This window comes from Sander lucioperca, chromosome 5, assembly GCF_008315115.2.
Source record: "Sander lucioperca isolate FBNREF2018 chromosome 5, SLUC_FBN_1.2, whole genome shotgun sequence".
Lineage (NCBI taxonomy): Eukaryota > Metazoa > Chordata > Actinopteri > Perciformes > Percidae > Sander > Sander lucioperca.
Genome location: NC_050177.1, coordinates 38,786,347 through 38,809,458, shown reverse-complemented (window position 1 = coordinate 38,809,458; position 23,112 = coordinate 38,786,347). Strand labels below are relative to the sequence as shown.

The window sequence follows — 23,112 nt, the reverse complement described above, 5'->3', positions numbered from 1 at the left end:
ATCATTGATGAACGTCGTAATAAGAATGCTCCCAATATCTGTTTCACTTAGTTTCATCTGATCTGATGCCGGTAAACAAGGCTCGTCACTCAAACAAATCAAAGATATGAACAAATTTGTCTAGAAAATTATATATTCACTAAGAAGCATTTAACAGTAGAGAAGAATCTATCTAATCTATTTGGCATTTGAACTTGATATTAAGACATTTACAGCAAATGTAGACATGTATGGTTGCTGTAATTCTTTCAGTTTGCCTTTACCAGTACAGTATATTGGTCTAAATTATTCAATGCTTTTTACTTTTTCCATTTTATTGCATCCTGCAATCACAAAAACAATGTATTCAACCACATCCTGCAGTATAACTACATGGCTATCTACACTATCCAGGCTGAGAAAATATCTTCTTCTTTTTTATCAGAAAAACAAGTGAAATCTCACACATAATATTTTATTTGTTTCTGATGCAAATCAGTTTGGTCCAAGATATTTTTTGTGACACGATCATGATAAGTAATGCAGCTTTCAAAACTGATAAAACTCATACATTAGTTTATTTGCTTTGCATGTTGCACTTGCAATGCTACAATGAGTATTCAGTGTGTTTTTAAGCACCACGCTAACCTCTCCCTCTGTCCTTCCTCTCCTCTGTGTCCTTAGATGTCGGCCATCGAGAACATGGCAGAGAAGCTGGAGACGTTTGGCTCCCTGAAGCCAGAGTCTGGTGACCTGCTGCGCTCCGTCCCCTCCATGTTTGACTTCAGAGCCCCACCCTCTGCCCTTCCAGAGACTCTGCTGCGCAAGGGCAAGGAGCGCTACACATGCAGGTAACTACGGCAACTGGTGTGACATGTATTATTTCAATTTTGAGCTTTCATGTTGGTCATAAATTAACATTCCTCTATAGCAAATCGTTTTGATATTGTTATTGGAGACTTTTTTCTCCTTTACTACAGTAGTCACAGTAAGAGTTCCTGTTACGGTGATTTTTAATATTAGAATTACACTGTTTTATAGATTACTAAAGTGATGTAGATAAACCATACTTTTTTATTCCTTTATAGATATTGTGGGAAAATATTCCCACGCTCTGCTAACCTGACCCGCCACCTCAGGACTCATACAGGAGAGCAACCGTATAGGTAAGACTATATACATACATGTACTGTCTCTTGGAGCTGTCTGTGTGTGTATATATGTTGAAGAAGTGTGTGTGGGTGTTTAGTTTTTTTGAGCTGTTATAAGGGAAGAAACGGTCCAACAGCAACATTTCAGCTAAACATCATCCTCCTCTCTCGCCCTTTGTCACCATCCCTCCATCTATCTTCCAAGAATACACACCATACAACGCTATATAGGAAAATCATCGTCTTGTCAAGAATCAGAACAATAGCACAATAGCACCTCCCCAGTAAATAACTACTTTTCTCTCCTCACAAATATGAGTAAGAGCAACAACCACGCTTTCACAAGGTATTCTCAAGCAGACAGAGAGATGCAGCTCATTTGTTAACAGCTCATGGATCTTTTCCCAGGGAATTCTTGTCTACAGTTAGAAGAGAGTTTACGTGTGTTTTCTTATGCCTTAAAAGCCTGGAATAATTATCCTGCTGCTAAATAATTTGCCTGATGAAAAATGGTGTTTGTTGCCAGGGTGACAGGAAAGGGTGGGGGGAGGTGTGGGGGGGGGGGGGGCTTAGGGCTGGTAAAAGAGCAGAGCTGAGAGGAGAAAGTTTGGCGAAGAATTGGGGTGATGAGGATAGCGGGCAGATGTCCAGGCCCGGCAGCTGTAGTCATTTCTCTTGTGCGTATGAGACCAGACTCGAAGTGATCTGCAAGCCCTCTAGCTACACCAGGTGAGGCTTTTTGCCAACCAAAAAGTTTATCACAAGATTAAGCTCTTTTTTTCTGGAATCATAGTTTAGTTGGCAAATAAGACAAAGGATGCATGCAAAGTTCTTCAGCATTTAGTTTCATGGGAAATGTTGGTAATAAAAATCTCCCTGCCCTCTCCTCCCTCTCTTTCCAGGTGCTGCTGAGGTAGAAGTAACAATGCAGCAGCAGTTCAGTACACATGTAAAAATTAATCTTGCACATTTACTACATTTGGATAATGAGTAAGCGCTGGCTAGCACTGCTCTGCTTTGTAGTTACTAAGGTAGTGGAATGTTGGCCCAAAGCTTGCAGGAGGCCTGCTGACCACAGGGGAGAGAGGAAGACAGACGCAGGCCTCTACTGCCCCAGCCTGATAGCCTGCACTCCACACGCTGGCATGCCATTAAAGATCACCACTGTTTATTGTAATTTTTTTGTGGAGATAACCGGGGGGTTCCTGAGGGACAGCCAATCGAGCGAGTTAATTCCACCCGAAGAAAAGATGTAATCTTCTTGTATAATTTTGCATGAAGAAACTTGGCAAGAGGCTCTAATTTTGCAGGGCTAGAACCAAATCTGTTGCGTGCTTATTTTGTGAGGGAAGAATGCAATTTTATTGCGCTGGCTCGAGATAAGAGGCAGAGCTGTTTCACCTTAAACAAGCTCCTCCATCATGTTTGGGACTGTGGGACTGCTGGGACTGTGTGTGTGTGTGTGTGTGTGTGTGTGTGTGTGTGTGTGTGTGTGTGTGTGTGTGTGCGTGCGTGTGTGTGTCCCACATTATGTATCCCATTATGTTTCCCACAGAACAAACTATGGGCTCCTGATTCATTATGCAGTAAAGTTGTACTTATGACTAGCAGCTTGTGTATTTAGCTGTTTTTGTCATTTCATAATAGTTTTAAGTGAAAGGCCTCCACTTTTCCTGCAGGTGTAAATACTGCGACCGCTCATTCAGCATCTCCTCCAACCTGCAACGTCACATTCGCAACATCCACAACAAGGAAAAGCCCTTCAAGTGCCACTTATGTGATCGTTGCTTTGGTCAGCAGACCAACCTGGACCGCCACCTCAAGAAGCACGAGAATGGCAACCTGTCCGGTGAGAATTCTTGAGCATTCATTTCTGGTTTTGTAGATTGTGGAAAGATTATTAGATAATAAAATTATTTTTAGTTTTCTCAGCTGTTTCAAGCATTTTTTTCCTCTTTCCATATTTCATCAGAGAAAATTAGATCTACTTTGCTGATTTGTTACATAGCAATGCATTGTATTTATAAATCCTTCTGCTGAATATTATTTAAAAAATTTACTCATGATTGGAAACAATTTTAGAAGCTGACAAATTAGAATACATACATCTGTCATCTACCTCTGCAACAGCACAAAATATTTTTTTCTGAATGAGCTGCTTTAATCAGCAGCACAGCTTATGGGTTTGATAGGTTGCATCACTCTGACTTCTAAATCTGCAGAACAAGCAGTGACACCTTGCCAACAGCTGAAAGCAACAGTCCTCATACTGTAGGAGGTTTTCACTTAATCAGACACGATGTTCACTCTATCAAATGCAAAATCAATCATCTGTCAAGCGTTTCCCCCGACCCACATCACAAAGATAATAGACTGGAAACTGATAAGCAGAAAAGCAGTTTCATCATACAGTAGTTAAAATAACAAAACATTTGTTGCTTAAACCTCAGACACTTTGGTAGGTCCAACGTTAAAAATGCATTTTGTGTGGCCAAGCATTGTCAAAACTCACGATTTAATTTTAAATTGTAGTCAAGAAGTTTCCAAAGATACCAAATCTGTCACGGAGAATTCCACTGAAATGTGTAGAACCTGATGTACAATACAGTTTTCCCCCTATGATGTGATGGGTCCACGATTACATCACTAGGAAGAAATTGGATATTGGATATGAATATTTCACTCAATGTAATTCCATTGAAGCATTGGAACTAGCAGATACAGAATGACGAGTTCTCGTCATCATTTAATAAACTATGAAAACGTGTGTTTTAATGGACACACAGCCATAATTTAGAAATGCATATTTGCAATACTCATTATATTAAAATATCAGAATCAGAACTGGAATATTTTTTCTTCTGCAGGCACTGCAATGTCGTCCCCACAGTCTGAATTGGACGGTGGCAGTGCCATATTGGATGACAAAGAAGACTCTTATTTTAATGAAATAAGAAATTTCATCAGCAACACAGGCCAGAACCAGACATCACCGGACCCCTCTGAGGAAGGGTAAGCACAGTTTTATGTGTTCTGAGGACTTGTCTGTTTAGAGCTTAACAAGATGTTTATAGGCAATATTATCCAGGCTTCTCACCCACCGCATCTCTGCAGCAGGGACAAATGAGGCCTCCTGAAAAAGGCCCCTGGCCCTCATTACCACCATTAATTGTCTATACATCAGGATTGTTGGACTTTGAAAGGACTCTCCAGGCTTGAGTAGGGATAAATAATGGGTCAACTGCTATCAGCCCATTTTAAACTTGCATTTTCATACCACACAGCCAGCCATTGTTAATAATAACATCATGCTCAGAGGTCTGGAGTAAAGAGCAATCATCTGTGATGACATTTAAGATAATGGCAGGTTTTCCTTATATCACTTGCCTTTCGGCCACACGTACGAACAGATATCTGTGTGCATGCAACTACGTCTGAGCATTATGCAAATAAATTCTTGGAGCTGTGATCAGGTCGGATAGCAGTTGAGAGGTCTGCTCAGGTCTCTGAGTTTGTTTTCACGTGCCTCACGTTGGTGTGATCACAGGGCAGATTGTGAGTGCGGATAGAGATCTCACAGACTGGTGTATGATTGTGCAGAAGGCCTGTGAGAGCAGGACCGGGGCGGTAGAGCGTCAGAGGGATGGGGATAGAAGCAGGAGGGGGAGTGCAGCAGTTAGTCCACCACATCTGGAACCAACATGTCTGCCTACAGGAAGAGGGTAGAGGGGGTGGGGTCAAAGGGTCGGCCCGTGTTTCCTTTCAAAGTGCTGTGCTCCTGACTACTTCTGATAGATACTTTATCCCCAGCAAATTACCACGTTTGAAAGTGTAATTAGTGAATCTGTTTTCTTAATCATGGAGCTCTAGCTCTCTCTTTTGGAGTGAGTCCCTCTTCTCAGCCCTGCAAGCACGAATACCTTTCGGCCTCAAACTCTCTATCCCAGCGGGAGCTCTGTCCAAAGCACAATACTATCAGCTGCTGATAAAAGAGAAAAGATGATGTAGATACTGTATGTGCTAAAAGGTAATCTGCAATAATTCCCTTTCTCCGCTTCCTCTAAAGTCACTGCACGCTCAAAAGCATCTTTTAACAAATCCAGTGCAGGTATCCTGTTTATAAGCACCCTACAATTATGTGGTGATGTGCTTGATGTGTTTTGTTTCCTATCTATCTACTTCTTTGCGTCCAGTTCTCAGTCCTCGCCTCTGAATCCTTTGTGCGAGAAATGGCATTTTTGGGGGCTGACGAAAGACGTCCCAGAGTGTAATTAGTGAATCAGTCTAAATGTGGTTCCAGATGATTTACCAAATGGTGGTTTCCTGTGGCGCTGAGACAGAGGGACAGATTAAGACTCAGGCAGTTTGGATAGCTCGCCCTCTCTCCCTCCGCAGGGATAGAGGAATGAGCTGGTTGGCAACACTCTCATAACTCTCCCACCAAATGGGGCTGTCAGCTAAATATTTTGCCTATTAGATGAATACGAGATAGTAGAGAAAATAAACAAAGAGAGAGGCGAAGCACTCCAGTTAAGTGCTGCTATGATCAACCCAATGCTGCTCTGCCCAAAGGGGCTCCAGAGCCTCGATGACAAACGGGATTCCGGCTCTCTCAATCTCAGCTGCCATGTCCTGCCTCAGATCCACCTCTCTCTGCTCTTTATCCCATATGCTTGTTTTTGTTTATAAAGAGAAATAATTCTCAGAAGAACATGTAGGAAACTAAACACAAAAGGCAAAAGACTGCACATATGTATATCTTTTTTTTTTATTCCTTATGTAACTTATTTAACAAGCACCAGAAGAATTCTTAATTTCTTGATTACTTTCTTAAACATAAAAGGAGTTTATTTATAAAAGGCACAGCTAATAAGGGAGATGTCACTGTAATTTATTCCTCCTTAAAATGCACTACTTTATCAAGCTATACTGATCTAATCAATGTTCCTGGTCTGCAGGTTAAATGGCGGTCCATTTGAAGAAGAGAAGCCAATGATGTCCAGCCATGGGTCGCGTGACCTGGAAGATGAGGATGCGGAGGAGCTTGGTGCTGATGAAGAAGAAGGGGAAGAGCCTAACAACACCCCTGGGAAACAGGAAGACGAAGTGCTTCCTAGCAGCCTCAGTGATGACATCATAGAAGACGAAATGGACTTCAGTGGACCCAACGACTTGAACCTCAACTGCAAAACCTCTCCTAGGAGGTAAATTCGATGCAACTAAAACAGAATTTGTGATGATGTGCAATCAAAAGTATCTAGAAATTGCCTTATTTTAATGTTTTTTATGTTTGACCTTCAGGTATAAGGATGAGCAGGAGCAGAGTGGCTACTCAGCCTTGGATCATATCCGTCACTTTTCAGAGATGCGCAAGCTGGAGGAGAGCGAGCTGAGTGATGGAGATGAGGATGACGCATCGTTTGGCTCCCCCTCTCTGACTGACGCAGTCAAACAGCCACTTTTTAGGAAATCTAAGTCTCAGGTAAAACAACATTGACAGTTTACATGCATGCATGCCTGTTTACCTACAATGCACATACATATTTGCATTTAAGGATGACAGTTAAATATAATCCATCTCCCTCTCCCTCAGGCATACGCCATGATGCTATCTCTGGCTGAAAAGGACTCTCTCCACCCAGCTTCCCACACCCCGGCCACCATGTGGCACAATTTGGCACGGGCTGCTGCTGAATCCAGTGCCATCCAGTCTCTCAGCCACGTATGATGACACCCCTTTGCGCTTTCCTTTCACCTTTCAACCCCCAAACCTGACCTATGGCACTGGGAGCCCATTGCAGGGGCTATGTGCGGTGGCCCCTGATCGTCCACAGAGTGACTGCTGAGCAGAACCACGGCCCATCTGACTGCTGAGCGGAGTGCCTCACACACAAAGCAGGGTTTCTGTCCATGCAGAACCCAGCCTAGACCCAGCCCTAAAAACCTTCAACAGATAGAGAGAAAAATGTCCCTCTGAGACCTTAAAATTGAATTGCATTAACACCAACCAGGATGATAGAAATGATGATCATTGTGGTGAAAATAATAATAAATAATAATAGCTGTATTTATTCTGCTGAATTTCTATGTTTTGCACAGCAAAGGCAGCTGGTGGACATGGAAGATGGATGTGCTGATGTATCATTGCTAGACTGCATTTATTGCCCCGCACATAGAACGCAGGGAAAACATTTAATGCTTAGAGGGTGAGTTTGGTTGTGTCTTTAAGACAGACAGTTTCCACCTAGAGCCAGAGCCTTCTTTACACCACACAGCCAGAGCCCTGGCTCATCTGACAAAAGTATCTTTAAAATATATTACAAGAATTCCCTTTAACCCCCAGAGATCCACAGGTGTTTCTCATAAATACATGTACTTGATGATAAAAATGAAGGGCGGGGTTAGTAACCTCAGTTCAAATGAAAACCGCTCCATGTAAGGACAGCGCTAGCAACACTTTCATATCACTGAAGTCATTGAAGAACAAATACAAAAAAGTGATTGTTAAACTGAAATCAGGCCAGTTTCCCATCTGCGTTTTCATAGCTGCGTGTGTCTGCACAATCATTGCACTGTACACAAGTGTCTACCAACTCTTCTCCACTGCACTCCATCCTGCCCGCCTGCGCTATCTGTGAAAGGATATAAATAGATTGTCTTTTTAGTGGAAGAGAAGAAAACACAAGTTTTGTTTTTTTTACTGAAATAAGTAGCCAGTGCTGAAGTTAATTGTTGTTCTGTAAAGGGCATATGTCTTTTTTTTCCAAACCCTTGAATCCATCCTAGTCCAACAATACCACTAAATAGCCTGAATGCTAGTCGTTAGCTACTCCATGCTCGTATGTCTTTCATTTTTAGACAATCATGATTTTGTTTTCATTTTTTTGTTGGTGTTGTTGTTGTTATTTGCTGTTGTATGTTGAGATTTGTATTTATTTCTTGGCAAACTGTAGTTTGTTTACTGAATAGCACTGCTCTTAGCCCAGGTGAAGAGGAGATTCCTCACCGGGCCTATCCCAGAGTTCAATGGGGTTTGTAGATTACATTTGAGTGCCGGATAGTATTAAACATACAATTCACTCCTTATTCTTCTAATGAAACCGGTCGATGAATAGATATTACTTAGGTTTTTTTTTCTATGACAATTTAATGATTCAATTGTAAAAAATGAAAAACATTAGAAAGAATGATATTAAAAAAAAAGCCAGGTATAATTTCTTCATAAACGCATGATTGGTCTGGTAAGATCTGTATCTGACATTTTCTACGGTTGTCTGCAAGCTTGTGTGACGTTTGGTTCATGTTAATCCCTTGTGCCAAATTTATGATAAATAACAGATTACTTTCATTATTCTCCCGTTTTTAGGGACCAGATTTTTTTTCTTTGTTTATGTCGTCGTTTTGTTTATAATCGATTTTAAAAAGTAATCAGCAAGTTGAGGTACTTTGTTTTAATGCTTTCTACAATGTAACTGTTATGCATTTCAATTCAATACTGTGGGAGGAACAACTAAGAAATAAAGGACTACAATGTGGATTGACATGTCTTCCAGTCTCTCTTTATTTTTACTTAAACATTTTACTCATCCTCTGTCTCCCATCTCCCTCACACCTCCCTACTCCATACAGTCCTTCTGGCTGCCCATCATTTTGGCCCAAATGGGGATTTATACTAAGAGTCAGAGTAAAAAAAAAACACCTGGCGCTTTCTTCTGGCGCTCCCATGGCCTCCAAGAGCGAGTGAGAGCCTGAACTCTGGTCCTCTTTTTTCCTCCAGGCTTTGGCTCGCATAGAGAGAGGGAACGAGAGAAAAGGCTGGAGAGGGCTTGAATGTGGTAATGGGAGCGGAGGCAGGAATGTGTCCTTTTTATTTGTGTCTGTTTGTGGGGCATGATGGATGAGTTGGGTAGATGTGATGACCTGGCTCATCGCTCAAACGCTCAATAAGAGTCCCATCCTGCAGCAGGCCTCCCCATCCGGCACCCCCCTCTGTCACTGCTGCCAGCCAATGTGGGCGGACATTGTGGCTGGGAGGGTTGGAGGTTCAGCAGCTCCATTGTCCGGAGAGTAGCTTCGGTGGGGGGTTGGAGAATTGGGCATGACAGTGAAGATGGCTGGCGCTGACACTCCACATTTACAGTGCTCTTGGCACCCTAATGGATGGGGTGTTTTCTTAGAGCCTGTCGTCAGCCCTCAGGGCTCCATGGGGCGTCCAGCTTTGATGAGGTCACAGGGGGTCACGCAGTGTTGATGAGGTCAGCATGGGTCGTCCAGCTTTGATGAGGTCAGCTGCAGTGATGGTAGTGATGGCGCAGGACGGGGCCATAATGGAGTGCCAGTGATAATGGTTCCGAGTATGAGTTTTGCCACCTGTACTACTGTGGACTAATTTATATGATTACGTGAAGTGGTCAGTAGTCATGCAACAGCTTCACTTCACGCTAATCCAGGATTTACAGTAAATCCTTAAACATGCAGTTACTGATTTTTTTTTTTGGCCACTTGAGGACAGCAGAAACGATCTCTGAACACAACACTGACATAATGTATTATCCTCTTTTGAATTGATATGGTGAACTTGTTAGCAAACAGTTGCTCATTTAAAACATCCAGCAGATAGGGAAGAACATTAGCATTCATATGGTGTCTATCTAGCTTTTTATCTGCTCAATGCTCCCCTTCGTTCACCTGCTAGTTACTGAGTTTGTCTGTTGTTCTACTTTAAGAAATATGGTTTATAGCAGCTTTCACTATTCTTGTAGTTTGTGTATGTCTGTACTTAATCAGTGGTGAAAGAAGTATTCAGATGCTTTACTTTAGTGAAAGTAATAATATTATAATTCTGTAAAAATACTCTGTTACAAGTAAAAGTCATGTATTGAAAATGGTACTTAAGTAAAAGTATGTGAGTATCATCAGGAAAATTTACTTAAAGTATTAAAAGTAAAAGTACTCTATGCAGAAAAATCCTCACACTCAAACTGGAAACGATCAAAACAGTTCTGTCAATCAACTAAAAGTTTAACTGGCTCATCATTTCAGCTGTACTTGTAGGCCTATATATTGTTGGGTAGTTTAATTTATAATAAAACATTGTATTTTATACCTTGTGTATAAAATGTGTTTTGTGTGTAAAAACCCTAATTTGTTAAGTAACTTGTAACTAATGCTGTCAGATTAATGTAGTGGAGTAAAAAGTACAATATTTCTCTCTGTAATGTAGTGGAGTAGAAGTAGAAAGTAAGGCTGGGCAATATATCAATATTATATCAATATTGACATATTGGACTGGATATTGCCTCAGATTTTGGATATGGTGCTATGGTAATATGGCATAAGTGTTATCTTTTGCAGGTTTTACAGGCTGCATTACAGTAAAGTTATGTAATTTTCTGAACTTGAATAATTATTGAATTAGTCAATATATCCACATTATTGGGGATTATTTATCTAAAATCTCTTTGGTAAAATTATTTGTAAAAGCACCAATTTTCAACCCTACAATATCGTCGCAACAATGACATCGAGGAGTTTGGTCAAGAATATTGTGATATCTGTGGTGACCTCTAGCTCACCCAGTAAGAGCGTTCGCCCCATGTTGGCTGAGTCCTGCAGCGGTGCAGGGTTTGAATCCAATCTGCTGCCCTTTGCTGCATGGCATCCCCCATCTCTCTCCCCCTTTCATGTCTATCCACTTTCAAAATAAAGGGAAACGCCCCAAAAAATGATCTTAAAAAAAAAAGAATATTGTGATATCTGATTTTCTCTATATCACCCAGCCCTAGTAGAAAGTGGCATGAAAAGAAAAGACTTAATACCTTAAATTGGTTCTTAAGTACAGTACTTAAGTAAATGTATTTAGTTACATTGTACCACTGTACTTCATTATATTGATGCCATTTTTTAGTTTTTTGCTAATGAGAAACCAGAGGTTTAATAAAAAAACTGTTTCATCTTAAACATTAAGTAAATAAAAATAAATAAAACCATCTAGAAGCAATTGTTCAACAAGCTTTTAACAAACAGGAATTATTCTTTGACTACTTCGAGGAACTAATTTAGCAGGGTAATTGTGCCACTACCCCTCAGTGGCCACGCCCCCACTGCAATTGCCCACTGTAAACCCAGATTTAGTTGTAATTAAACTTTTTAGTGGTCACTACTTGTTCTTTCATGTTTTTTTAAAAAAAAAAACATATTCATTGCTAAATCACATTAGTTGTTTGTAATAATCAGCTTAAGTATGCAGTGCACAGATCATATTAAGCAGAGATAACTAGGGATATTAAGTTTCTGTATGGGTGCGAGCGGGGTTATTTGAACTGTTCTGTGCTGATGGGAAGAACAAAAAAAAATATGTTCTGAACAGTTTTTGTCCTAGTTAAAGTGTGTTTTAATAATGTTCTGTTAATGTTTTGGGTGTGCATTCATGTAATCTCGGATTTAGTTTTGTACGGTTGATTTAGTGTTCGTGTTTATTTACATTTATTGTTGCACCATGACCAAGACCTGGGGACTGATGGCATCTGGGCAGTGAAAAGATGTCAGTTAAAATATAAACAGTTTGGAAACCAGTAACCCTGCTTTCTGAGTGAAACTTTCCATGCTGTACAATACATTGGAAATTCACAATGCTAAATGTATGTTCATGTATATCCTTGTCAAAATGTTGGAACAAATGTATTCAATACTTTGTATTTAAGAGTCAGGCTGTCATAAAGGAAAAACAATATTTATAATAAGAAAGTATTTATTTGTAGTGAAAAGTAGCCTAATGTTGCATATCCGTTATGTTTTTTTGGGCATGTTTAAAGCTATAGTGCGAAGTTTCTGTCTCCCCTATGAGGAATTCTAAGTAATGACAACAAAATTTACGGCGCATCCATGTGATACAAGCTTTCTTTGATCACGCACCACCCCTCAACACAGTTGCTAGTAGCCAAGGAGGACACAGAGGTTTAAAAAAACAATGGACTCTTCAGAAGAGGTAATTATCTTCTCTCGATTTACTGAAAAGTAGTTCCGAAAGTAGCCGGACGACACAATCTTCTGAACATATACCATACTGAGAAATACAGAGAGAGTTGTGTGGAGCTGATAGTCTTAATTAGCTTTGTATCAACTCATTTGGCCATGGCGTGAATGTAACGGATGTTTATTAATATAAAAAAGTTATGCACTAAAGCTTAGAACTTACTGCTCTGTGTTAATTCAACTTGACCTGTTAAGTTTCACAATGTGTAAAAAACGGTTTAAGGCAACGGGTTTCCCTGCAAATTTCTAGTAAAGTCAACTAATTCGGGATAACAGTGCATGTAATTACATCACCTACATAAAGAACTTTCCCCAGACAAATGTCCAAAGGCAATGCTTCTTGAAAGAACACCAAAATATTATGAATAGACAGCAGTGTGTATAATGTCATTGTGTGTGGGCAGTGGAGTGGTGCGATGAAAGCACCCGGGTGATTTTGGCAGCTTAACATTTAACTGTTGTGCGTGTGCTGGTTTGATCAGTGTTGATTAGAACATGGCAATGTCACCCATGTATCCTCTCACACTTAATCAACACGTTGGGACGAGTTATTGCCGTCATTAACCCACAGCTTCTCATAAAGGGCTCAGTGTCTATTGAAGTGTGGCTGGCAAGGTCCTGGGTGTGTGTGTGTGTGTGTGTGTGTGTGTGTGTGTGTGTGTGTGTGTGTGTGTGTGTGTGTGTGTGTATGTGTGTGTGTGTGTGTGTGTGTGTGTGTGTGTGTGTGTGTGTGTGTGTGTGTGTGTGTGTGTGTGTGTGTGTGTGTCTCTACGGTGTCTATATGTGGACGGGTGGGCACACTGTGGGCAACGCTTCATGGGGCTTGGAGCCACTCAGCTAATGGGGCAGCTGGCACAGCCTCAGAATCCATCAGGCGTCATTACAGCTCCTGTTCAGCCACCGTCCTCTTTTTCGTTCACCCCCTCCTTCTTTCTCTCCTCACCCTAACCCTCCCTTCCTTTCCTCAGCCACCCGTTCACGCAGCCAACCCTGTGTGGCATGTTACTGCCCCCTCGCTGGAACATACATCACACCCCCAGAGTGAGGCCATCCCAGCTGGCAGCTCTCACACTGATTGACTTGGCACCCGTGCTGACTCAGATGCCAGGGGAAACGTTTTCGGAGAGGGAGGCATGGATGGGTGAGGGAGTGTAGCCTTCAAGGAGCGATAGGGTAGAGGGGATGGTATGTAGTGGTGCTTGCTAACAGTTGGCACAAGTGGGAAGTGTGTTTGGGTGGGGAGACTTCACAAATCATCACATTACGTTTTTGTTGTGTTTACAATAATGGTAGCACCTCGTCTGTCTGTGTCCTCCCTTAAGTGTGTATGCAGAGAAGATGATTGCAGGCTACTTAGTCTCTCTTCTTTTCTTCTTCTTCTCTGCTTATCTTCTTGTATTTGCCTCGCTCTTAGAAAGCAGCAGAGTTTAAGGTTGTGGTTTCATTACACTGTTTGTTTTTCTCCCTGGAGGCTATGGGTCATTAGTGTTATTGATGGACACTCAACACAGTCCCAGACCAGGATGGAGCAGAACAGTTGTGCACATGGTTTTAATATGACGAGTCTAATCAGGACAGGCGTGGTGGCAGAACCACTTGGAGCCTGTTATTGAAATCATCTCATTCTTTGCTCATGGAGTGGATTAGAAAGTAGCTCATCAGGGCCTTTCAGCTGCATTCCGAGTCATGGAGTGTTTGCAGCAGATTAGGGGTTTTGGTACTGCTGGAGCAATTTAATCATAAAAGGTATGCTTCTGTATCAGCCAATCTGAATCTGTATAAACTTTATTATGTTAATTATATTACACCATGAGCCATGTATTCATGTGCACTCACTCACTTACTCAGAGGTACGTCACTAAATCCATGCTTTTTCCATAATGAGTGCCACCCAGTGGTGATTATACTAATGTACACCTCCTTATATCTCGTTCAACTTTAACATTTCACACACACACACACACACACACACACACACACACACACACACACACACACACACACATATATATATGGTTAGTTTCTTGTTAGAATAAATTATGTGATAATTTCTGCTGACACATCCAAACCAAAGATGCCTTCTTTACATCAGAGTGTGGGAGAGTTCCTTGATACCTATCTTTTTGCATCCATGACATTTAACATTTATTTTTCCAGGCAACAACCTAACAAATGGTGCAGGACGTGCTGAAATGATTTCCCCCTCATTCTTTTATCTGAGCCGACAGCTTTGTCAGCTGGAGTTCAAAACACAGTGGCCTTCTGGGAGATCTGGTTCAACGCAGAGGTGCTGAAATGATCTTTGGGACTTGAAGCTATGGCAGTTAAGTGATAGAATCTCTCTTGCAAAGAGTGGCTTATGCTTAATTACAACGAAAAAGTACCCATGATGTGATCTTACCGGCTACGGGCTATTTCATCTGCAGTTTCCTGCACTCTCTCTCTCTCCTGCACTCCTGATGAGCCAGCATACATACAACAGTAGGCCTTTTCCCCTCCAAAAGCCTTTTAGCACAAAGAGCGTCTTTGTTCCTGTGCTTGTCTTAAAACAAAAGTGCCTTTCAAAGTGCTGAGATCATTTTGAGTAAACCAAAATGATGAATCAGCTCCTTTTCCTATGAGCATCTTAAATCAAAGAAAGAAAACCCCGCTACATACTGTATCTATGGAGTATTACTAATACAAGACTGGAGCAACAGGGCAGCGTGGTAAGCATACATTAGGTTTAGCTTCCATCAGAGCTACTTCTTGTTCTTACCATGCCAGCTCTTCATCTGTGGTACCACTGTCTGCTGTGGCACCCAGCGTTATGTGTGGAGGGCTGATCTAGTGGTGCAGTGGCCACCCACGGCTCTGTGGATGGATGGCCTCTCTGGGCCTGTTTGACTGGAAACAGGTGTGTGTCATCTGAAGATGAAGGCCCGGCCGATAAACATTATCGGAGAACATCTGCTGCTTGTCACAACGCAGGGCGAGCTGGAGCGGCCCCCCATCCATCAGCCACACCGGAGAGTGGGTGTGGGGGGCTTCGTCCTCCACTAGCGGGACCGTTCACCCATCACTCACCCCGGGGATGCTGGATATGGGGTGCATGTTTGGTCTAGGCACCTGCCTGCCTCTGCCAGCCCACAGCCACCTTTGGCCGATAGAGGAGAATATGCTCCAGTGCACTTGAAAAATGCCTCAGGGAGAGCACGCTCTCTCTCTGACACTGACACCCCACACACACACACACACACACACACACACACACACACACAGAAGAACAGGCACATACACACACCTCACACAACCAGTGTACCCTGCTCAGGTGCCTCTCACACCCCCACCCACTTTAGACTACTATCAGGGAGGCAGGCATGGCCTTAATGCTTGACCCTTCTCTGGCTGATGAGAGATGCCTGGTAGTAGCCTCGCACAAAAACGCACACTGACATATCCACACACACAGGATCCCATAGGTCTCTATGACAGCTGGAACCTTCCTCCCCCTTCTCTCTACCTCCATACCTTACTGCAGCCTCCAACCCCACCCAGGGATCATAGAAATCAGTACCATGCAACGCTGCATTTAAAGCACACAATTCAGAAATAGACATTTAAAAGTAGGTGTCCACATATGTTTTTGTCATTATATATTTGAATCATGGCTCTTTTTCTCTTTTGATTCAGTCAAAGCACAATCACAGATGATAAAGACACATGGGTGAAATAAAAAGACCATGGAAAAGACAACAGTAAAAATTTAGTTTTTTAATTATACACAAACAAAATGTATCAATGTAGCACCACTGACATAGTTATGCCAGGAAATGAGCACAGTAGGTTATGACAGATACAACTGGTACTAACCTGAGATATAATACAAATATAGTTTTTGCATAAAAGAAACTCATTTAAATCAAATGTATGGTGAAGGATAGCAGTAGTGATATGGGACTTATCTTGTAAAAAAAAAAAAAAAAAAAAAAAAAAACGGCTTTTAATATTGTGCGGCCATAGAAATGTCTACAGGTACCACAGAAAAAAATATTAACATCAATTTAATTTTCTATTAGACTTCCAAACTCTGTATCAGTTGCTGACTCAATCAACACAGATCTGAAAGAAGTGCAATGTGTACAAGGTTTGCCTGCAGTATTCCGCGACCAGCACGCCGCCCTGCAATAATACAACCCATGATCAATGCTAATAAATGAAGAGTGTTCGTAACGCTGGTAATGAAGGTTGTTCATTCAGATTCCATGAGCCATGTTGAACTTATGGATGACAATATCTTTGTAGACGTTTGTAAAAGGTGTATGGACAATAAAATAAGTTAAGGTGAATCTATTCTTGTGAAAGAGTCCCATAGCTAAAAAATCTGTTCAGAATAATTTGTAAACCAACTTTTTTACTTTCTTTTGGGAAATGGTGCAGTTTCACAAAGAATACAAGGCAAATGTGTGAAATCAAAACATAATATTTTAGAAACAAATTAAAGTACGGGAATAAACACACACATAAGGTGAGACGATTCCCTCCCTAGGCCTGTTCAGTGTTTCGTGGGTCATTATGATGGAAGTGAAGTACATAAAGTCTTGATGAGGATTCAAACACTGTTTTTTTTTTTACATCTTTGCAATTAATAGATTCTGGACTTCTGGAAAAAGAGAAGTAGGTAATTTAATAAAGTAATTGAACTTTTTGTGGAAAAACCACACCAGACATAAATGACCATTTAAAGCCGAGCATGTTTTTATATTTCAAAATATGTCCAGAGGTCATTTTTATTTTGAAACATCCCCTACTTCAACATTTATGGCTCTGCTATTGGACCATATTTTTGTAGTTCACCTGCCTGCAGTCCCTGTATGCGTGGATCTTGGTGTTTTATTTTGTTAGTATAAGTAAAGAGGCATTTAAATTACACCAGAAATATGTTTGGCCTTCTGTTACACTAACCATCAAGTTTTTTGTGGACACACATAAAAAAAGAAGTAAATATTGGTTGTTAAGGCTCTCCAGTGACAAGAAAGTATCAGATTCAATCACATCTTGTCCAAACAGCACATTAAATGTAAAACTGAAAAGCAAATTAACCTCTTTCCATCAGCAATAGTCACAAATGGGATGCAGGTATTCATGGGTATTGCTAAGAAGTCTGTGTAACCCTGGACTTTAAGTCTTAGATAGTCCTGGGGTGGGTTAAGAGTGTATGGTCCTTTGAGGGCCCCTCACATGCCAGGTCTACTGGGTGATTACCTCGAGCTCCAGGCTCAGTGATGCAGTGCCAGTTTCTGACAGCTGAGTACCAGTTTCACAAAAACATAACATTACTAACATCACCTTTACCAAGATGAACTGAGTAATGCTTGACAGAGCCAAGCCCTGTGTTTGAATGTCCAGTCAGGAGTTTGCACCTCTGCTTGGGTTATGTGGTTTTGCTGCCTGCTCTTCTCTTTCTTTGGGACACAGAAAAGTTCAACGGTCCTGGGGTTTGGTGTAGAAGTGCTGAAAAGGGAGAAGAAGAAAAAAAGCATGAAGACATCAGCACTATTTGAAAATCAAAAGCAAATGTTCTGGGGGTTTTGGAGGAGAAGTAACTGGTACGTAGTCTCCCGTGTGCTTGGCTTTGAGGAGGTAAAACGAAGACAGCCTCAAGCTTGGCTCCATGCTGGGTGCAGATTAAAATAACTGTCAGGAGACAGGAGCAGCTATTGAGGGAGACAGGGTGACATACAGAGTGATGGGGCTCAGCCTCTCGCACTTCATGACACAGTATTTCACTAAAGCTGGTTCAGCTTTACAGCCCATGACCTTGTGTGTGTGTGTGTGTGTGTGTGTGTGTGTGTGTGTGTGTGTGTGTGTGTGTGTGTGTGTGTGTGTGTGTGTGTGTGTGTGTGTGTGTGTGTGTGTGTGTCGGGGTGTGTGCGTGCAGGTGTGGCAATGGGAGCATAGGTTTACCTTCACCACAGGTGGGGCCCAGCCAGGTGAGCGGGCACAGGCATCGTCCACTCAGCCCATCACAGCGGGCTCTATGGGAACACTGACATGGCAGGGAGCAGTCAGGGCCAAAACGGTCTCCACCACAGGCTGAGACAGAAAAGACAGTGGAAGGATTTGAAAAAAAAAGGAAAGAGTGTGCACAACACACGCATGTGGATAGAGGGGGTGTTTTCTAAATGTCTGCTCACTGCATTTTAACATCTATTTTTCATTTAGTTTAGTTAGTCATGCTAATGAAAGTGTGGTTCACTCAAGCTGAGCTCTACCTTTTTCACATCTCTGTCCCGTCCTTCCTGGGGGACAGAGACACTGTCCGGTCGATGGGTCACATGGGGCCTCTCCAACACAGTCACATGTCTGTCCACAGCTTAATCCAAACTTGCCAGATTCACACCCTGAAAACAAATACATGGTTGTATTACTGCAGCTGTAAGTATTGTCTTCATTAATTACATAACCCTCTTCCCTACGTACTGCAAGAAGGATGGACTACTGGCTCACTGAGGCACTTGCTTTTTTAGATAGGAAAAGGTAGGCTTTGCACTAACATCTACTTTTGTGTTTTGATAGTTAATATTTTAATGCCTGTGAAAATACAAAATATAACTTAACTTAACTTATAATTAACTGTTACATGCATATAGGCAACTAGATAAGAGCCAGGTCTGTCTCTGGAGCCTGTGGCTGCCTTACAGCTGCTCTGCAATGCTCAGTCAGATCTCCTGCTGGGACTGAAGTGGCCATTTAGGCGCTCACACTGTGTCTGAGAGCTCTGCGAGCAGGCAGGAGGGCACAAGGATGTAACAGGAACGCATTAAGCAGTGGGGAAACACCTGTCTCTCATCAAATAACTAGGTTGCTTGCCTGCCCACCTACCTACTAGCCTGTCTGTCTGCCTGCCAGAACACACTCACACCAACTCATTGTTTTGAAGGGGGGGGGGGGGGATCTCTTATTCATGTATGCTCATGCTCTGCCCATGTCTTATTGCAGCTGGGTATCCAGGTGGCTGTTAATTAATGTGCTTAATAGTGTTTCTGTCTTTGTGGTGCCGCTTAACAGTATCCTAAACTATAAAATACTTGAAATATGAGGTATATATTATCTTTAAAAGGGACTGGAACTTTAAATTAGTTTCATCCAATCAAAATCAATCAATTTCATTATACATTTAGTGATTTTTGAACCATTTGACACTTTTGGCAGCCCACTGAAAATTCATTTTATGGATTTTAGTTGATAGTTAACCTTTTTGATAGTCATATACTGTATATACTTACGTCTTTGGCATTGGGGACCATAGTAGCCAGGTGGGCACACACATTGGCCTGTCACATGGTTACATGCCTGCCCCACTTTACAGTCACACGTATGGGCACAGTTCACTCCAAAGAACCCAGATGAGCATCCTAAGAGACACACAAGACACTGAATTTAGGTGAAGACTACTTGTTTCAGCTTACGGTTAAAAATGGTCATGTAATCATGTTGTGACAGACACATATTTCACAAGGAGAACTTTTACAGAAACGTCAGTGAGGCCACTGGCAACCTTATCACCAAGTTTCCTTTTGTATTACAAGTGGTATTGTATTACGAGTGTTTGCATACTGTGTTGACAGGAGTGGCCGTAGTATCCAGCAGTACAGCTGCAGGTACCAGTAAAACGGTCACAGGTCCCATTGTTGAGGCATGGACAGTCTTGTACACAATCAACCCCGTATTTTCCCTGTGAACATGCTGGAAACACACACACACACAATCTAAGTTAAAACATAGCTGTTTTGTATGAAGAAACTGTTATTACAGGCAACATAATTTAGCAGAAATGTTATTATGAGAATGTGCAAATATGATTCATATATGGAAACTTTTAATAAAGCTGAAATACGATCAATAACAAAACTACTATAATATTGGCTGATTGCCTATTATTACCATTTGTTAGCTAAAATAACAACATAAAATGGAAGAAAAATGGGAGGTATGAGTGAGGGTTGTTTTTTTGAACTGTCAACTGAAGTGGATCATCTGATAGCAGGAGGTAAACAACTCCAACGTTTAACAGAGTTTGCTCTACCAGTTGTGTTGTTTGTTGTTGTTTTTCGATTTCCCATGAACTGAATACCGTTTAGTTTAGTTCTGATTGTTTTCTGTTGGGTCTATTGCCTGTGAAGTCGTACCAGTGTCACAGCGGCGTCCGATCCAGCCCAGTCCACACTTGCAAGACCCGTCGACGGGGTCACACAGACCCCCGTTCTGACAGCCGCATGTGTTTCTGCACTGCAGGCCGTAGCGCCCCCTAGGACATGCTTGAGAAACATTCAGGAAATATCAGGACAAGACATGAACTACAGGCCCTTCTGTTCTACTCAGCAATCACACCAACGGGTCTAACACGCAGACAACACACACACCAAAGTGTCTATCCGTCTCTTTCACACACACTTATACAAGATTGCACTACCCACATTCATGTTTATTTAACGAACAGTTCATTTAAGAGATGGCAAAGTAGTCTAATTTGGCACTGATATAAAAGAATAATCATGTTTCTCTGGGTAATTTAGATTGGGAAAACAATAAGCAAGCAGTCTTTGATTTTTCCTGTTTATTTATTTGCTTCCTTGCCAAATCCAGCAACACGGAACACAGAGAACGAACTACTTATAGGTTTCTGTAAACATTCAACTAGAGAAACTTAAGAGGTGGTATGTCCAAGTACATGCAGGAGGCTAAAGAAGAGAACATTTAGCATAAGCAGGGATGGAAATCCCCACTTGCAATCCAGCTGAATTGCTGATAAATGGAGAGATTAAGAAAGCCAAACTCTGCCTCTGTTTCCCGGGAAAACAGTCCTGTGATCATCAGAAGCCTCACACGAAGGAAATGGAGAATTTGTTACTTAAATATACAGTGAGAAATGTTGAGAAATGCTCCCTCGTTTTAGTGCTTGTTTCTCACTTTGTAGTTAGGCCTCCTATTTCTGAAGAACTCATTGGGGCCAGTGGTTCCCACTGATGCACGTCAGCCTCTGTGGTAACCTTTTGTATACTTAAGAGAAGGGTAAAAGATAAAAACCTCGATACAAACCATGTTTGATATCTGTGATACGTTTTACTCAAAGTTGAACAATGAATTGCCTCTTGTAATTTAGTAGTGATTTCTTCTTGCCTCAAAACAAAGTCTAATACCAAAACCCCACAAAAACCTGCATTTATTGTTAATAGTACTTTTTGTAGTATTGTTTTAATGTTTAACAAATTTGCTATTTTTACAACTATCACTACTGTATATCTTAACCACTGCAAATACATTGCTTTTATATTAGATTTTGATGTTGATTTTAGCACCAAGTAAGCTTTACAACGTTGAGTGATATAAACAACAAGGACTGGTGTGATAGCTGATCAAAACAAACAAAGACATCAGTTTAGCATTACCTTGTTGGCAGGACTGTCCTATTCTACCAGGGGGACAAACACACTTCCCAGTTGCGGAATGGCATTGCCCTCCTTCCCCACAGGAGCACAGCTTAGCACAGTCCTTCCCATAGTACCCACTCGGACAACCTGCGGAAATAATAACATCCTTATTCACACAGAAGTTATGAAGATAAATATCTTCTTTTTAAAGGCTTGTGGGTTGCCTCAGTCGTGGTTGACCAGCATTTTCTAATACAACAATGAGGCTGAAGTGACACGGCTAAAACACTAACTCCAAATAATGATAATAAAGGGGTGCAAAAAAAGACTCTTCTTCATTCTAGAGTGCAAACAGGTGGTGCGTTTCTTGACTCACTTGAGCTGCAGTCAGCTCCAATGAAGCCAGGAGGACAGTAGCAAGTCCCAGTCCTGAAGTCACAGCGACCACCATTGATACAGCGGCATCTGGACTTGCAGTTTGGCCCAAAGGTCCCTGCCCGACATCCTGGAGACAAACCATAGTGATGAGATGGAAAGAGAATGAAAAAGCGGGAACAAGGTCATTGTTGTTATTTGACTGAGATTTTAAGTTTATTTTATTTAAAAATATGAACATTATACAGTCAATCATAAACAATGACTTTGACATCAATTAAAATCTATAAATGGGGCCAAATATGTACACTGCTATCACATTTCTCCCTCCCAACACTGTGTTTAACTAAAGGCATATTAGCCAAGCCGCATATTAGTCCAAACTGACAGCAATAATCATCATTTGTACTTACGTATCTCGCAGCGTGCCCCGTAGTAACCAGGTAAGCAGCTACATTTCCCAGTCACAGGATGGCACTGCTCTTGGTCTCCTGAACATTGGCACAGCTGGCTGCAGTTTTGCCCGAACATGCCAGCAGGACAGGCTAAGATGATACATCCAGAAATATATCATATATACACAACAGTGGGGCCATTTAATGAGATTTAGAAAGAAGTAGGCATATGATTTGTAGGGAAATTAAAGAAAAAAGGTTTTCCTTAACCCATGCTGTAGATGCATAGGTGATTTGAAAATACACTGTTCAACAAGTAGGTCAAAATGACCTGTATTAAAATCAATGGTTCTTGTTAATACATATACAGTCATTCAGTATTCAGACCCCTTCAGTTATTTTTACATTTTGATATGTTGCAGCCTTTTGCTAAAATGGTTTGAATTAATTTTTACCTCATCAATCTACACTCAATTATGCAATGTTTGCAAATTTATTAAAAAGAAAAAACTGAAATATCACATTGACATAGTATTCGACGTTTCGCTCAGGTGGCTCCCATTTCTCTTGATCATCTTTGGGATGTTTCAACACTTTGATTGGAGTCCACCTGTGGTAAATTCAGCTGATTGGACATGATTTGGGAAGGCTTGAAATGAAGCTCAGCATAAATTCTTTCAGGGAAACTTCAATAACTTTATCACATCTCTCCTAAACTGATCAGCTGTTTCAAGGCATTCACTTTTCAGTTAAACCAATCAGTAT

The 23,112-nt window shown here is 41.4% G+C and overlaps 2 protein-coding genes across 15 annotated transcripts in view; one reads left to right on the top strand and one right to left on the bottom strand.

Moving 5' to 3' along the window:
• Window positions 1-8,671, top strand: part of mecom (MDS1 and EVI1 complex locus) — a 135,666-nt gene extending 126,995 nt beyond the window's left edge. For all 13 annotated transcript variants that reach the window (XM_031293205.2, XM_031293200.2, XM_031293203.2 and 10 more), the window contains 7 exons: window positions 664-830; window positions 1,068-1,145; window positions 2,810-2,979; window positions 3,998-4,142; window positions 6,089-6,334; window positions 6,432-6,612; window positions 6,724-8,671. In XM_031293205.2, the coding sequence (XP_031149065.1) occupies window positions 664-830; window positions 1,068-1,145; window positions 2,810-2,979; window positions 3,998-4,142; window positions 6,089-6,334; window positions 6,432-6,612; window positions 6,724-6,858 (1,122 nt within the window). In that variant the 3' untranslated portion in view covers window positions 6,859-8,671. The remainder of the gene's footprint in view (window positions 1-663; window positions 831-1,067; window positions 1,146-2,809; window positions 2,980-3,997; window positions 4,143-6,088; window positions 6,335-6,431; window positions 6,613-6,723) is intronic.
• A 7,226-nt stretch (window positions 8,672-15,897) lies between these two features.
• zgc:158328 (uncharacterized protein LOC567225 homolog) overlaps window positions 15,898-23,112 on the bottom strand; it is a 64,353-nt gene continuing 57,138 nt past the window's right edge. The window contains exons 30-38 of one of the 2 annotated variants that reach the window (XM_031293186.2): window positions 22,366-22,497; window positions 21,954-22,082; window positions 21,596-21,724; window positions 20,336-20,464; window positions 19,764-19,892; window positions 19,433-19,561; window positions 18,419-18,547; window positions 18,111-18,239; window positions 15,898-17,657 (exon numbers count right to left, since the gene is read on the bottom strand). In XM_031293186.2, the coding sequence (XP_031149046.1) occupies window positions 17,578-17,657; window positions 18,111-18,239; window positions 18,419-18,547; window positions 19,433-19,561; window positions 19,764-19,892; window positions 20,336-20,464; window positions 21,596-21,724; window positions 21,954-22,082; window positions 22,366-22,497 (1,115 nt within the window). In that variant the 3' untranslated portion in view covers window positions 15,898-17,577. The other variant, XM_031293187.1, reaches the window with a different exon arrangement.